The sequence below is a fragment of the Lepidochelys kempii genome, chromosome 6 (assembly GCF_965140265.1).
Source record: "Lepidochelys kempii isolate rLepKem1 chromosome 6, rLepKem1.hap2, whole genome shotgun sequence".
Taxonomy (NCBI): Eukaryota; Metazoa; Chordata; order Testudines; family Cheloniidae; genus Lepidochelys; species Lepidochelys kempii.
Genome location: NC_133261.1, coordinates 126,596,565 through 126,609,730, shown reverse-complemented (window position 1 = coordinate 126,609,730; position 13,166 = coordinate 126,596,565). Strand labels below are relative to the sequence as shown.

Below are 13,166 nucleotides of genomic sequence, written 5' to 3'. Positions count from 1 at the left end.
CATTAAACAGAGACCTAAAAATGGGTACCTTTGTTGGACAATGTGTTCCTAAAACAGATACATGCAATTTCTTACAGACTTCTGAATTCTTCATATGAGAGCCTTAAGCATTATCTTTAAATCATAGAAAATGAAACAGAACGTTATTGCTTACTCCTACTTTAAACTATATCAAAACAATCAACTGAAATTTAGAACTGTAATCATCAGGAAGTCTGCTCATCTTTTAAAGAGTTAATGCTGCAGTTACTAATCATAGTATACTTTATTGGTATGCACCACCTTACATTTTATTTAGATTGGAAAAAAGCAAAACACAGAATTTTAAACTAACCTTCCAAAGGCATTAAAGAAGGAGACTATTTCTTGTCTCGTTAGCTGGAATCCAGAAGAGGGACCACTTTCTGGCATGTTTTCTATCAGTTTTTGTGAAAAGAGGATCTTCAAAGCTGTACCCAAGCCCTGAGTCTGTGCAGTATAAATATAACAGTAGGAAGTGTGCCATTTGATTAGCAAATTAACTTCATTTCCCATCACTTTATTTGAACAGATTAATACAGTCATTTTTGAGTGGGTTCATTTATTAGGCATGTGTATTTCAGTAGTACCTAGGAGCCCCAGACATGCACCAGGACCCCTTGCACTAGGCCAGAGGTGGGCAAACTATGGGCTGGATTCGGCCCATCAGGGCTTTGGATCCGGTCTGTGGGATTGCCAGCCCTGTGGCACAGGGATTAAGGCAGGTTCCCTGCCTGCCCTGGCCCCATGTCACTCCCAGAAGTGGCTGGCACCACGTCCCTGTAGCCCCTGGGGGAGGGGGCAGAGGGCTCTGCCCGCTGCCCTCACCTCCAGGCACTGCGCCCATTGGCCAGGAATAGGGAACCACAGCCAATGGCAACTTTGGGGGAGGTACCTGCCGGCAAGGGAAGCATGCAGTCTCCTCTGGCCATCCCACCCTCCCCTAGGGGCTGCGGGAACATGGTGTCGGCCGCTTCTGGGACTGGCACGGGGCCAGGGCAGGCAGGGAGCCCGCCTTAGCCCCAGTGCATGCTGCTGCCACTCAAGGTAAGCAGTGCCAGGCTGGAGCCTCCTCCCGCACTCTGCACCCCTGCCCCCCCCCCCCCCCACACACACACACACCGCACTCCATCCCGCACCCCAACCCCCTGCCCAAGCCCTACATTCATGGGCCTGCATGCAATTTCCCCACCCCAATGTGGCCCTCAGGCCAGAAAGAGTTTGCCCACCCCTGTGCTAGACTGTAAAAATGGAACAAATTGCTTATTGGACTTACTTGCAACTTTCCCCAAAGACGACATTTTAAACACCCAACGCAGTCCATAATTCTAGAAATATTCCTAAAATGGAGCCTAAATTCTTCCTTTAAAAAAAAAATAGGACTTTTAAATACAGAACATCGTTGTTACATGGTTAAGAGATTTAAAAATCACATGTTGATTAGTTAGTGCCTAAAGAAATGCTTTCAGGTATTGGGGGCTCTATCAGGCAGGCTGTACCCTACACTTACCAGACAGGTGTTGTGGTGCATCTGAGCTTTCTACATTATCAGACATGCTAAGAAAACTAGTGAATATGTTTACTCCAGTTGGATATTTCTGGTCTAGTAACTTAAGCATATCAATGTCTTACGATATCCTATTCAGTCTGATAACCCAGTTTGAGAAGTCCTTTATTTTGTCAGCAAGTAGTTTCAGGAAGGGGGACACAAGGTGAACAATTACCTTTAATTTAGCAGCTTCCTTTTTATTTCCAGCAAAAAATGAGTTTTCATCGAAGTGCAAAGGGAAAGACCTGAAGCAAGAAAAAAGAGTGAAATTTCCAAAAATCCTTAAGTGACAGGAGCTTACATCCTGTTTAAGTGATTTAGGCACTTTGGCTCCTAAGTCTCATTGAAAGTCAAAGGCAATTAAACAGCTAAGTCACTTAGTCTAATTTCCATTTTCAAAAGTCATTTGGGCTCTGAATCTCTACTTTACAGTATCATTTAAATCTATTGCATACACATAAAAATTCTCTAATTTTTATAATAAGAGTTATCCATGTCTCAGTCACGAACAATAGGCGACCAGGCATGGGAAACTGACGAACTACAGCATCTCCCTCTGAGGCAGAGGGCCAGATTCTAATCTTAGTTAACTGACATGCCCCATACATCCTTTAATAGAGTCTCGCCCTATATCCAAGACCATCGCTTTTTAGATGTTTAAAGTTATTTTGGACTGCAGTGTAAAGCTAGTACTAGAGTTCCGCAGATCAGTCAGATAGAAAGTAAGTTTCAGAAGTGACAGCTAAACAAACAGTTATTAAACTCAAAAAGAACAGGAGGACTTGTGGCACCTTAGACTAACAAATTTATTCGAGCATAAGCTTTCGTGGGCTACAGCCCACTTCATTGGATGCATAGAATGGAACATATAGTAAGAGATAATATATATATAACACACACACACACGTTGGAAGTTACCACAGAAACTGTGAGAGGCTAATTAGTTAAGATGAGCTATTATCAGCAGGAGAAAAAAAACTTGTGTAGTGATAATCAAGACGGCCCATTTAGACACTTGACGACAAGGTGTGGGGATACTTAAGGAAACCGATTCAATAGGTGTAATGACCCAGCCACTCCCAGTCTCCACCCAAACCCAAGTCAATGGCATCAAGCCTGCACACCAATTCAAGCTCAGCAGTTTCTCGCCGGAGTCTGTGTTGGAAGCTCCTCTGCTGCAAAATTGCCACCCCCAAATCTTTTGCTGAGTGGCCAGAGAGGTTGACGTGCCCTCCCACTGGTCCTCAAAGGTTATGATTCCCAAGGTCAGACCTGTCCCCACTCTTCTGCGTAGAGACGGTCCGGTTTGGCCAATGTCCATGGCAGAGGGGCACTGCTGGCACATATCACACTGGTCGATTGTGCAGGTGAACAAGTCCCTGATGGCAAGGCCAATGCGACTAGGTCCCATGATGGTGCCATCTGAATAAATGTCAACAGAGTTGGCATCGGGCCCTGGCAAGGATAGGTTGGCAAAGATAGGTTCCTGGGCCAGTGATTTTTGTTGTGTGGTTGCTGGTAAGTATTTGCTTCAGGCTGGGGGGCTGTCTGCGAGCGAGGACCGGTCTGTCTCCCAAGATCTGAGAGAGTAAGGGACCATTTTTCAGGACAGGTTGTAAATCTTTGATGATGCGCTGGAGAGATTTTAGTTGGGGGCTGAAGGTGACAGCTAGTGGCGTTCTGTTATTTTCTTTGTTGGGCCTGTCCTGCAGTAGGTGACCTCTGGGTACTCCTCGGGCTCTGCCAATCTGTTTTTTCACTTCAGCAGGTGGGTATTGTAGTTGTAAGAATGCTTGAGAGAGATCCCGCAGGTGTCCATCTCTGTCCAAGGGACTGGAGCAAATGCAGCTGTATCTCAGAGCTTGGCTGTAGACAATGGATCATGTGGTGTGGTCTGGATGAAAGCTGGAGGCATGTAGGTAAGCATAGCGGTCAGTAGGTTTCCGGTATAGGGGGTGTTTATGTGGCCATCGCTTATTAGCACAGTAGTGTCCAGGAAATGGACCATTTGAGTGAATTGGTCCAGGCTGAGGTTGATAGTGGGATGGAAATTGTTGAAATCATGGTGGAATTCCTCAAGGGCTTCTTTTCCATGGGTCCAGATGATGAAGATGTTCATATTCCAACTTATTCATTGTGTGTGTGTTCCATTCTATGCATCTGATGAAGTGGGCTGTAGCCCATGAAAGCTTATGTTCTAATAAATTTGTTAGTCTCTAAGGTGCCACAAGTACTCCTGTTCTTTTTGCGGATACAGACTAACACAGCTGCTACTCTGAAACCTGCCATTATTAAACTCAGTTCTGCAAAAGCTTAAAGACAACCTAAACTATTAAACAGGGGGTTTAGTACCTGGTTTGACCGTTTGAATTCAGATACCGGGGCAAGTCACTTAGCCTCTCTTTGCCCCAGTTCTCCATTGTACAATAGGGATAACACACTGCCCTGTGCCATCGGGGTGTTAAGTTAAATACATTACAAGAATGTGAAGCGCTTTGAGATCTACTGATGAAAAGCTCTGTGAGAGCTAGGTATTATCACTACTCAGAGCACACTGGAATAATAATAATTAAAATAATTAGCTGACCCATACCATCCCACTACAGAAAAAAATCTTATTTTCTAAAACATTTTAAGAAGGAGAATATAAGATTCATAGCTGCACACTATTCCCTTTCCAGCATTATTTACTTGGTTAAGTGAAGGATTTCCAGCAGTTGGTTTTTGGTTTCTGTGTCTCTGTTTTTATTCCCCGTGAATAACTGGAATCCTGGGCGCTCAAAGAATGGCAGAACTTTTGACATCGCCCGTAATTCAATTAGGTAGAGGAAATACAGGTTCTTGAGCCTCTTAGAACCTTCTCCTTGAGTAAGGACTTCATCAAATCTGTGCTGAAACTCAGTAATGTTGTGTCCCCACGTCGTCCCCAACCACGTATCTGAGAGAGAAGAAAAAAGGGGAAAGGGTGGCTTTGAAAATTGGGCAGTAAACTTCTTTCCCACTAAGCCATGCATGTGGTTAAAGTTAATTTTTAGAATTTAATGTTTACAAAACTCAGGCCTGGTCCACACACAAAGTTGCACTAGCTTTCTATACAGATTTAAAACCCTGTGTGGACATTCTTAAATCATCTTACTGGCTTATATTGGTAAATTTACAGGTACAACCTAAATCAAGTTAACCAGTTTTAAACTGATCTATGCAGGTCTAAACTGATGCAACCCCCTTGGTAATTAAATCTGTTTTAAAAACAAACTTTTAGTTAAGCTGGTGTAATTTGCATGAACACGAGGCCTTAGCACTATCCAATCCACTGATCTCTTAGTTCAGCATACATTGATTGATGCCCCAATTTCCTTTGTCTCTTCATTCCTACCCTCAAAAACCATTAACTCATTGCAAAATTCAGAGAGAGGCATCTTTGTTATGGGACGATTTCCTGTGCAGGAAGACAGACAGGGAAAACAGCTTCCCTGTTTTATTGCAACAAGAATTAATGCTGGACCCAGAGCTTCAGGCACCCCCGGATGAAATGAGTGATGTCCTTGCACTGAGAGGTGTTGTGGTGCCTTTTTAACTAGACGTGCAGCAAAATAAAAAGTGATTTGTCCAAATGAGGACTAGTGAAAATATTTTTAGTGTTCAAGCTCCAAAAAAAAAAAAAATTCTGTAAACGAGAGAAACTACATACAAACGTAAGAGATGTAACCACCATCCGGTGGCTAACTGACACGCAGTGTTGGATAAAGAGACACCTTTGGCGCAGGTTACAGATACTTAACCAGCGAGTCTGTTAAACAAGAACTGCTGTACTAAGAAGTCTTAAGGAATCCTGTAATATGTGCAGTTGTCTGTCTGTTCAAGCAGTGTATTACAATTCTTGGCCAATTCTGAGGAATGAGAGGTCATTTAAATCATGCTACTGAGAAGTGTGGACCAAAATTTTCAAAGCTGGGTGTCTAAATTCAGGCATCTAGTCCATATTTAGGTACCTCAAGAGAAGCAGTGTACATGTTCTGGGAAAAGTTAAAGAATCTTGGAAAAGCTTAACTGAAGAGATCAGAATGCCTGCGAGAAATTACTGCTAAACTTACTGTAACGAGCAAAGCACAAAGTTACTCCAAAATGAGCTGTGAGGAGACTCTGGAGGAGCGTAAGGGGCAAAGGCCAGCCATTTTCAACCCAGAGTGCCTAACGTGAGCCACATTCCAGCAGTTCAGTACGAGGTGCGGAATGCCGGCAGCTCCATTCAGTAGCAATGAGATATGTGGATGCTCAGCACTTCTGAGCATGTGCCGGTTTTGATTCAGGTGCCCAAATTTGGATTCAGGAGCCTAAATTTATGGTTGGAATTTTTGGCTTTGGTTTCCAATTAATTTTTTAAAAATTTAAGACTTCTAAAGGCATTTGGATAATTGTATACCCAACCTCGTGCGTCTTATTTCCACACCCAGCTGTCATCTGTGTATAAGGGAAGTATGAGAAGAACGAAGTGAGAAGAGAAGGAGAGCGAAGCTGGACCCAAACCCTGCTGAAATGGGCTACCAGCTAGTATTTTACGAAGCAGTGGAAGTCAATTCCCATCTGAGCTGACTGCAGAAGCAGCCTGGCTCTTAGCGAAATAAGGCAGAAAGTCACACTCACCTTGCAAGAGGTACCTGGCGCTCAAATGGATGTTGATGCTTGCATGTAGGCCAGAAATCAGTTTGTAGAAAGCTCTCTTCTCTACGCAGAGGCCTGAAAGGAAAACGAGTCGAAATATAAAATAATAAAGCGGATGTTTGAATTTCCTTCCCTTGGTGTTATCAGAGATCTAATTTAATCATAGTTTGCTTTGGCAATTAATGCCCCGCTCCCCCACCACCACAGAAAGTCCACTTTGTATCACTCACAAAAAACAAAACAAACCATTACCTTCCAGCCAACTGTAAAACGAATTCCCTGGAAATGAAGAAACAAACAGTCACGAGAGCTTTGACAAGGAAAATTTTGCACATTCACCAAAATAAATCACCTAAAACATGGTACAAATTTGTTCAATGCTGTTCTCAGAGCACACAAAACAATTAGGAAAAAGTTACAGGCTAAGAGAGAATCCATGTATCTCCGTTCCTATGAGGTCATTCTTGTCGTAACATCACAGTTGGTTTTGGTGTCACAGTAGGAATGTACATGGTAAGGTGATGATCTGCCAATCAGAACACCACAGCCAGACCTCTGAACCAATCAATGCAGAGCTGCAAAGACTGGGGTGAGATTACACAGGCAGAAAAGTTTGCCCATACCAATTTGATTGCAGGGTTGGGGCCTAGCTGCGTTTTGCAGGTTTTTCCAAGAGAGAACACACAAAACCCCGCTGAAAGAGCCTCCCAGCTGACTGGCACCAATGTCAGACTCGACATTTGCTAGCAGCTAAAGACAGAATACTGACACTGTAGCAAAGCAAAGTTTAGAGTCTTTTCCACCCATATCAGCAGGAGCTGGGAGCACTGCACTGCAGAATACACAACCCCAGGGGAAGTGGTGGGCAACAGCTTGCATCCCTTTTTGGGAGGGGAAGAGGGAACAAATGGTTTTTATTGTTGACGGAAGACACAACATTATAACAGAGAAATAAAAACAATACGAAGGTCAGTGTGATCTACAGCCATCTCATAAACCGGGACTTTGTATTTGCTCACTGCTGCGTGATGGAAGAAAATGCAGAGAAAGAACACAAGCAGAAAGAAACAAGCCACAGGGAACAAAGAACTGGGAACAGGCAGAGCATGTGCACAGGGCTCAGTCCTGCAAGGCACTAAATACTCCTACGATGTATACAGCGCCCTCAGCTTTGAAGGTAATAGGAGTTGAGGACATTTTGGCATCTCACAGGAGCAAGCCCTTGAAAGTGTGAGATAGGTGCCAGCTGCTATTGACTTTCAGTGATGCTGGGTGTTTAGGTTCCTGTGAAAAGCCCCAGTCTTATGGCATTGCTTTACATAAAAGCAGCTCCCTCTGCCACAAATGAACTAGCATTAACAGAGTTATAAAACACCACCGCCACACCAAAACAAGCAAGCCCCGTCCAGGTCTTATGGGATGGGGTTTTGAAAAGCACCGGGGGGCTTGTCTACACAGTCAACAAACAAACAAACCAGACCCAAGGCAGCAAGTCTCTGAGCCTAGGTCAACTCCCTCGGGCTCAGGCTGCGGAGTGAAGAATAGCTATGCCTATGTTCAGGCTCTCGCTGGAGCCCAGGCTCTGAAATCCAGCAGGGGGGAAGACTCCCAGAGTCTGGGCTCCGGCCTGAGCAGCTAACCTGCTATTTTTAGCCCCACAGTGCAAGCCCTCAGCTGATCCAGGAACCTGTGCACCTAAAACCCTTTGGCTCTTTTGAAAACCCCACTCAAAGGCTGTTAGCCTCAAGTATGGGGCATGTTCTCTTCAGGAGTCGCAGAGATTCCTAGATTCCAAGGCCAGAAAGGACCATTGTAAACATCTAGTCTGATCTCCTGTATAACACAAGTCAGAGAACTTTCCCCCCCCCAAAAATTCCTACAGCAGATCTTTTAGAAAAACATCCAATCTTCATTTAAAAATGGTCAGTAGTGCAGAATCCACCAGGACTCTTAAATTAGTTGTTCCCATGGTTAATTATTCTCAGAGTTAAAAGTTTACACCTTATTTCCAGTCTGATTTTGTGTAGCTTCAACTTCCAGCCATTGGATTGTGTTATACCTTTCTCTGCTAGGTTGAAGAGCCCGTTATTATAGATTTGTTCCGTATGTAGGAACTTAGAGTGGTCCAGTCACCCCTTAACTTTCTCTTTGTTACGCTAAGCGGATTGTAGCTGTAAAGCTAAATAGATCCATGCAAGAGAAACTGAACAAAGGAAGATTTCAAAACTATTCCCATTTTTGCTTGCCTTGCTGACTATGCTAACTCTTCAGATTGTGGAAGAGGCAGAGGCAAAAAGTTCTGTATCCATTTTTTTTTCCTGACCACAACAGAAATCAACACAAGTCACTCACCATCATCATCTCCTAGGGGGAGGGGGAAAAACAACAACAAAAATTACATCACTAGAATTAATTCCAAAGTGTAAAGACTATCCAGATATTGTTGTTAAATCGGCTCAGACAAGAGAATAAGTAGTGTTACCAGTGTTTAAAAGCATTGTATACGTGCACGTTAGATTATCTCAAGCTGGTGCAGTAAAGGTACGAGATAAGCAGAGTGCTTTGAGAGACTGACTAGCACGGAAGTAACTGCTACAAGGTATTAAGATCACTCCCAAGGGCTTTGGGGGAAGAAAAATGATCACAGGATTAGTAAACACAGGACTGGAAGGTAGGTGACCTGCTTTCCTCTTTCCACCTCTTCCCACGTGACTTGGGTAAGTTATTTAGGGACCTATCCAAAGCTCATTCACGGCTAAGGGAAGACTCACATTGACCTCAATGGGTCAATCTTTGTGTACCTCATCTGCAAAATGGGGATTTCTCCACTTACCTTCTCATGTGGACAAGACAAAGCTGAAGTTACACACACAGTACAATGAGATCATCAGAAGGCGGCACTCTTATTTTATTTTCCTTTGTCTATTTTGTCCAGCTACATTGCTCTTTGAGCATACTCTCATTTTCTTCATGTGTTAAAGAATGAACTGCAGGAGCTTTTGCGGACAGAATTCAGATTCTTTTAAATCAAGTGAAAACCCAGTCCCCAGACTTCTCTTTTGCTAACGCCCATGGTTAAAATTAGGTGTCAACACAGATGCCTGGACTGCTGCAATTGGACAAATGTTTTTTCCGGCTTTCATACATAAGAGCTAGCATGAACAATAGGGTTAGATTTCAAATGAAGAGGAGAGAGGCAGTGTGGTCGAGTGAATAGGGTATTAGACTGGGTGTCAGGAGACCCCGGTTCTATTCCCAACTCTGCAACTGAGTAGCTGCGTGTCCTGGGTCACTTCACCTCTCTGACTCTGTTCTCCTTGCCACCCTTTGTTCATCTTGACTATTTAGATCATAACCCCTAGGGCAGGGTCCATCTCTTACTAGATGTTTGTAAAGAGGCTAATACAATGGAGGCCTTATTTCATAGGGACATTCTTAAATGCCCTTAGCATCTTCAAGTATAAAAAGTGAGTGCCCATATACCAATCCTGTTCCCAGTCAACGTCAAAGCTCACGTTGATTTCAATGGTGCTGACTCAGACTGTTTTTCCTGGGCTGTTACACAACAAAACATCATCCCTCTGCAATGTCCTTTATGGTACACACACAGTTCTAGGCTTGATCTAAATCATTTTTCTTTTTAATTCAGAGAGCCAGCATAAATAGCTTTTATCATTAAGGCCACTAAAACTCATGGGCTGCCAAATAGCTTAGTGGGATGAATAAATGACTCACCTCTGCCAGAAGCCAAGGGATTTAAAGGTCTTTCTATGGTCCGAGGCCTAAGAGACAAAATAATTTAAATATGTAATATCACTATGTATGGAACAGTCACTTGGCTCTGCAAAAACATTTTACAAGTTCATGAAAGTCAAACAACCCAGACTGGCGTAGAACTGTTTCCTCTGCCCATGCAGATTTCAAGGTGGTGGCAACACAAAAAAGAAGAGGAATTGTGCCCCATGTGGATTTTCTTTATGCATTACCAAAAAAAATTTTTTGTTACACTCTGATGTGCCCCACAACAGCAATCCCAGAACACAAGGAAATCGAAGCAAGACACACAGGCCGGTTGTCAATCAGCACATATAATAACCATGAACCGGTTAAGTCAGCAACAGTCTGAACAAAACAAAGAAACAGTCCAAAGAACAAAGTATGTAGCAGCAGGCTTTGAGTAACCCTGCACACACCCAACGCTACTCACATCCAGGATCAGGAACCAGAACACTGAATTCAGGAAGCAATAAGCAGGAAGGCAAAATGCCCCCCCCCACACATACAGTTTCCTTCTCTTCTCCCCAGAAGGTCAGCAGTACCTTGCCAAAAGCACCAGGTGATCCTGTAGGTTATACCTTGGATTCAGCTCAACTTCCCCAACTGGCCACGTGACATCGGCACACACAGAAAGGAGTGTCCTCCTCCCTCTCCGTTCCCCTGACAGTAGGCAGGATCTCTCTCGCTGGTTAACGAGACATTCTCCATGTGATAAACGCACTCGCCACAGTCTGTACCCTGCAACCCGCAAGATCACGTCACGAGTATCAAAAACGCTTCCAGACCCTTGCCTAACATACACCACGTGTCCAGGATAGAATGCATAGATTCATGCATGGATACACTTTCTGAAACTCGCATATTTCCTAGTCACATCGGCTTTGAGGATGGCAAAGAGGTGGGATCAACCTTTTCTGTCAGCATAGACAAGTTGGTCCTCATAGGTCAGCTGAAGAGATGATAGAAAGGGGTTTCTACAGTCCATGCATGAGGTGTACTCCAAATATCCTATAAACCATGACTCAAAAGTATGTGAGCTACACGGTTCTTCAGAGTCCGATGCAGTCTCTCCACTATCCCATTTCCTTGGGGAGGGTAGACAGCAAATTTATAATGTACTGTACCAAACCTCGCCAGAAAGCCTTCACAAACTCTCCAGACAAAGTGTCCCATGATCGGAAACAAGGCTCCCTGGTAGGCCAAACATTGCAAATTAACTGCTTAGGCAAGAAATGAGCTCCTTGAGGTGCCTTCTGAATTTATGAATGCAAAGGGGTAATGTCAGTAATATTCCATAACCATCAACACCGTGTAGCCACACAGTGCAACTGAGGGGCCAAGAATATCCACTGCAATTCTCTGCCATGGTCTGTCTATGACTATTGGTTTCAAAGGGGCTGGAAGAGCAGTTATTCTATGCATTGTGCATGCTGAGCCTGCCTTCATCTGATGCTCTATGTCCCAGTGCAGCCCTGACCACCCTGCATCAATATGCATTTGTTCCTTCATTTGTTTTAACTCCCAAATGTCCTTCATAGGCCACATCTAGGATTGTTTGTCACAACGCTGCTAGAACAATCAGCCGGGCTTCTCTGCATAAGATACGTTGAGCAGCACATGTCTTCACCATGAGCTCAGAACAAATTTTGTAGAATGTAGACCAAGTTCTCTTAAGGATTGGGTCCATCCAATCCGCCTGTACAGCATGTACCATCTTGCACAGTTTAGCATCAGTTTGCCCTAAGTCAACGGGTAGATCTTCCAATAAAAAGCATCTGGTGTACTTTGCTGTTTCTGCACACAAGGGCACCATCACAGCAGAATTTCTCAGAAGAGCATCAGCAAGCAAATGACGATTTCCTTTGGTAATGCACCAAATTCAAGCCATACTACTGCAACTGAAGAAACCACTGCTGAGTGTGAAGCTGCAGCAGGTCAATGGCTTTATGACAGAGGCCCAAAGAGGCAAACGATCAGTTTCTAATGTAAACTGTCTCCCCACTAAGTAGACTTTGAAGTGTACAATAGCAAAAACCATGCCAAGAATTCTCGCTCCCATCTAGGAATATTTTGTTTCCATTGGGATGAGGATATGGGAGGCAAATATAACCAGCCATCCCTCCTGGAGCAGAACAAGGCCCAGTCCCCAATTGCATGCATCCGACTGAATCACTACCGACTTCTTTGGATCAAAGTATGCATATGATTGGATATGACAGAGGGCTTGACTCAAGATTTCAAAAGCCTGTTTTACCTCTTCAGTCCAAACGAACCGGACCTGGGTTAAACCCCACAGTGACTTGGCAAAGGTACTAAAAATGGGACAGAACATGACCACCTATGTTTCAAGGTAGGCCAAGGATCGAACTTAAACTACTACTATCTGTGGGTAATGGTAGCAAAGCAACAGCTTGTAGCCATTCAGGTGCCAGTTTCACACCATCGGCCAACAGCGAATGCCCTAGAAAATCTACACCATCTTTTGCAAAACTGCACTTGGCCGCATTCAACTTTATGCCAACTTGTTGGAGTTGCTCCAGCCCTGGTCCAGAACAGCATTACGCTCAGGAGGACTCTTAGCAACGATGAAAATGCCATCCAAATATCAACATGCAATCTAGATATTAGCAAGGAGGTGAGGCACCAGTCTCTGAAATACCTCAGGAGCAGAGACTCACCCAAAAGGGAGTTGTTGATAGCTGTACCTCCCCAAATGACATGCTGAAAGTCAGTAACAACTGCAAACTTTCAGCCACAGGTATTTGCTAATAACCAGATAAGTTATCCAACACAGAGAAAATCCAGGATTTACTCAGGTCACCTCTTTGAAGGTTGGCAATTGAAACTGCTCACGTTTCACATACTTATTAAGTGCCCTAAAATCTGTGCACAGTCAAATGTCACCATTCTTTTTGTATATGATCACCTTGGGGGGGGCTCCATTTCCATAGGCCCTTCCACCTCCCGCATGATACCATTATCTTCCATGCGCTGCCATTCTGCTTGGATCTTGTCCACAAATGCAGAGGTACATGACATGCAGGTGATGCAAAGGGCTTGGCATTTGAATCCAGCTGCAGAGAGTACACATATCCCATTGAGAGAACATCACCCCCATTAAATAAATCATGGTGTCTCTGAATGGTACATTGGGTATCCA

General features: G+C 43.9%; 1 protein-coding gene across 4 annotated transcripts in view; it reads right to left on the bottom strand.

Annotated features, from left to right (window-relative positions):
• Positions 1-13,166, bottom strand: part of ERO1A (endoplasmic reticulum oxidoreductase 1 alpha) — a 35,170-nt gene that overhangs the window by 1,747 nt on the left and 20,257 nt on the right. For all 4 annotated transcript variants that reach the window (XM_073350130.1, XM_073350129.1, XM_073350131.1 and 1 more), the window contains 7 exons: positions 9,965-10,011; positions 6,482-6,508; positions 6,212-6,304; positions 4,259-4,505; positions 1,743-1,812; positions 1,295-1,381; positions 335-468 (listed from right to left, as the gene is read on the bottom strand). In XM_073350130.1, the coding sequence (XP_073206231.1) occupies positions 335-468; positions 1,295-1,381; positions 1,743-1,812; positions 4,259-4,505; positions 6,212-6,304; positions 6,482-6,508; positions 9,965-10,011 (705 nt within the window). The remainder of the gene's footprint in view (positions 1-334; positions 469-1,294; positions 1,382-1,742; positions 1,813-4,258; positions 4,506-6,211; positions 6,305-6,481; positions 6,509-9,964; positions 10,012-13,166) is intronic.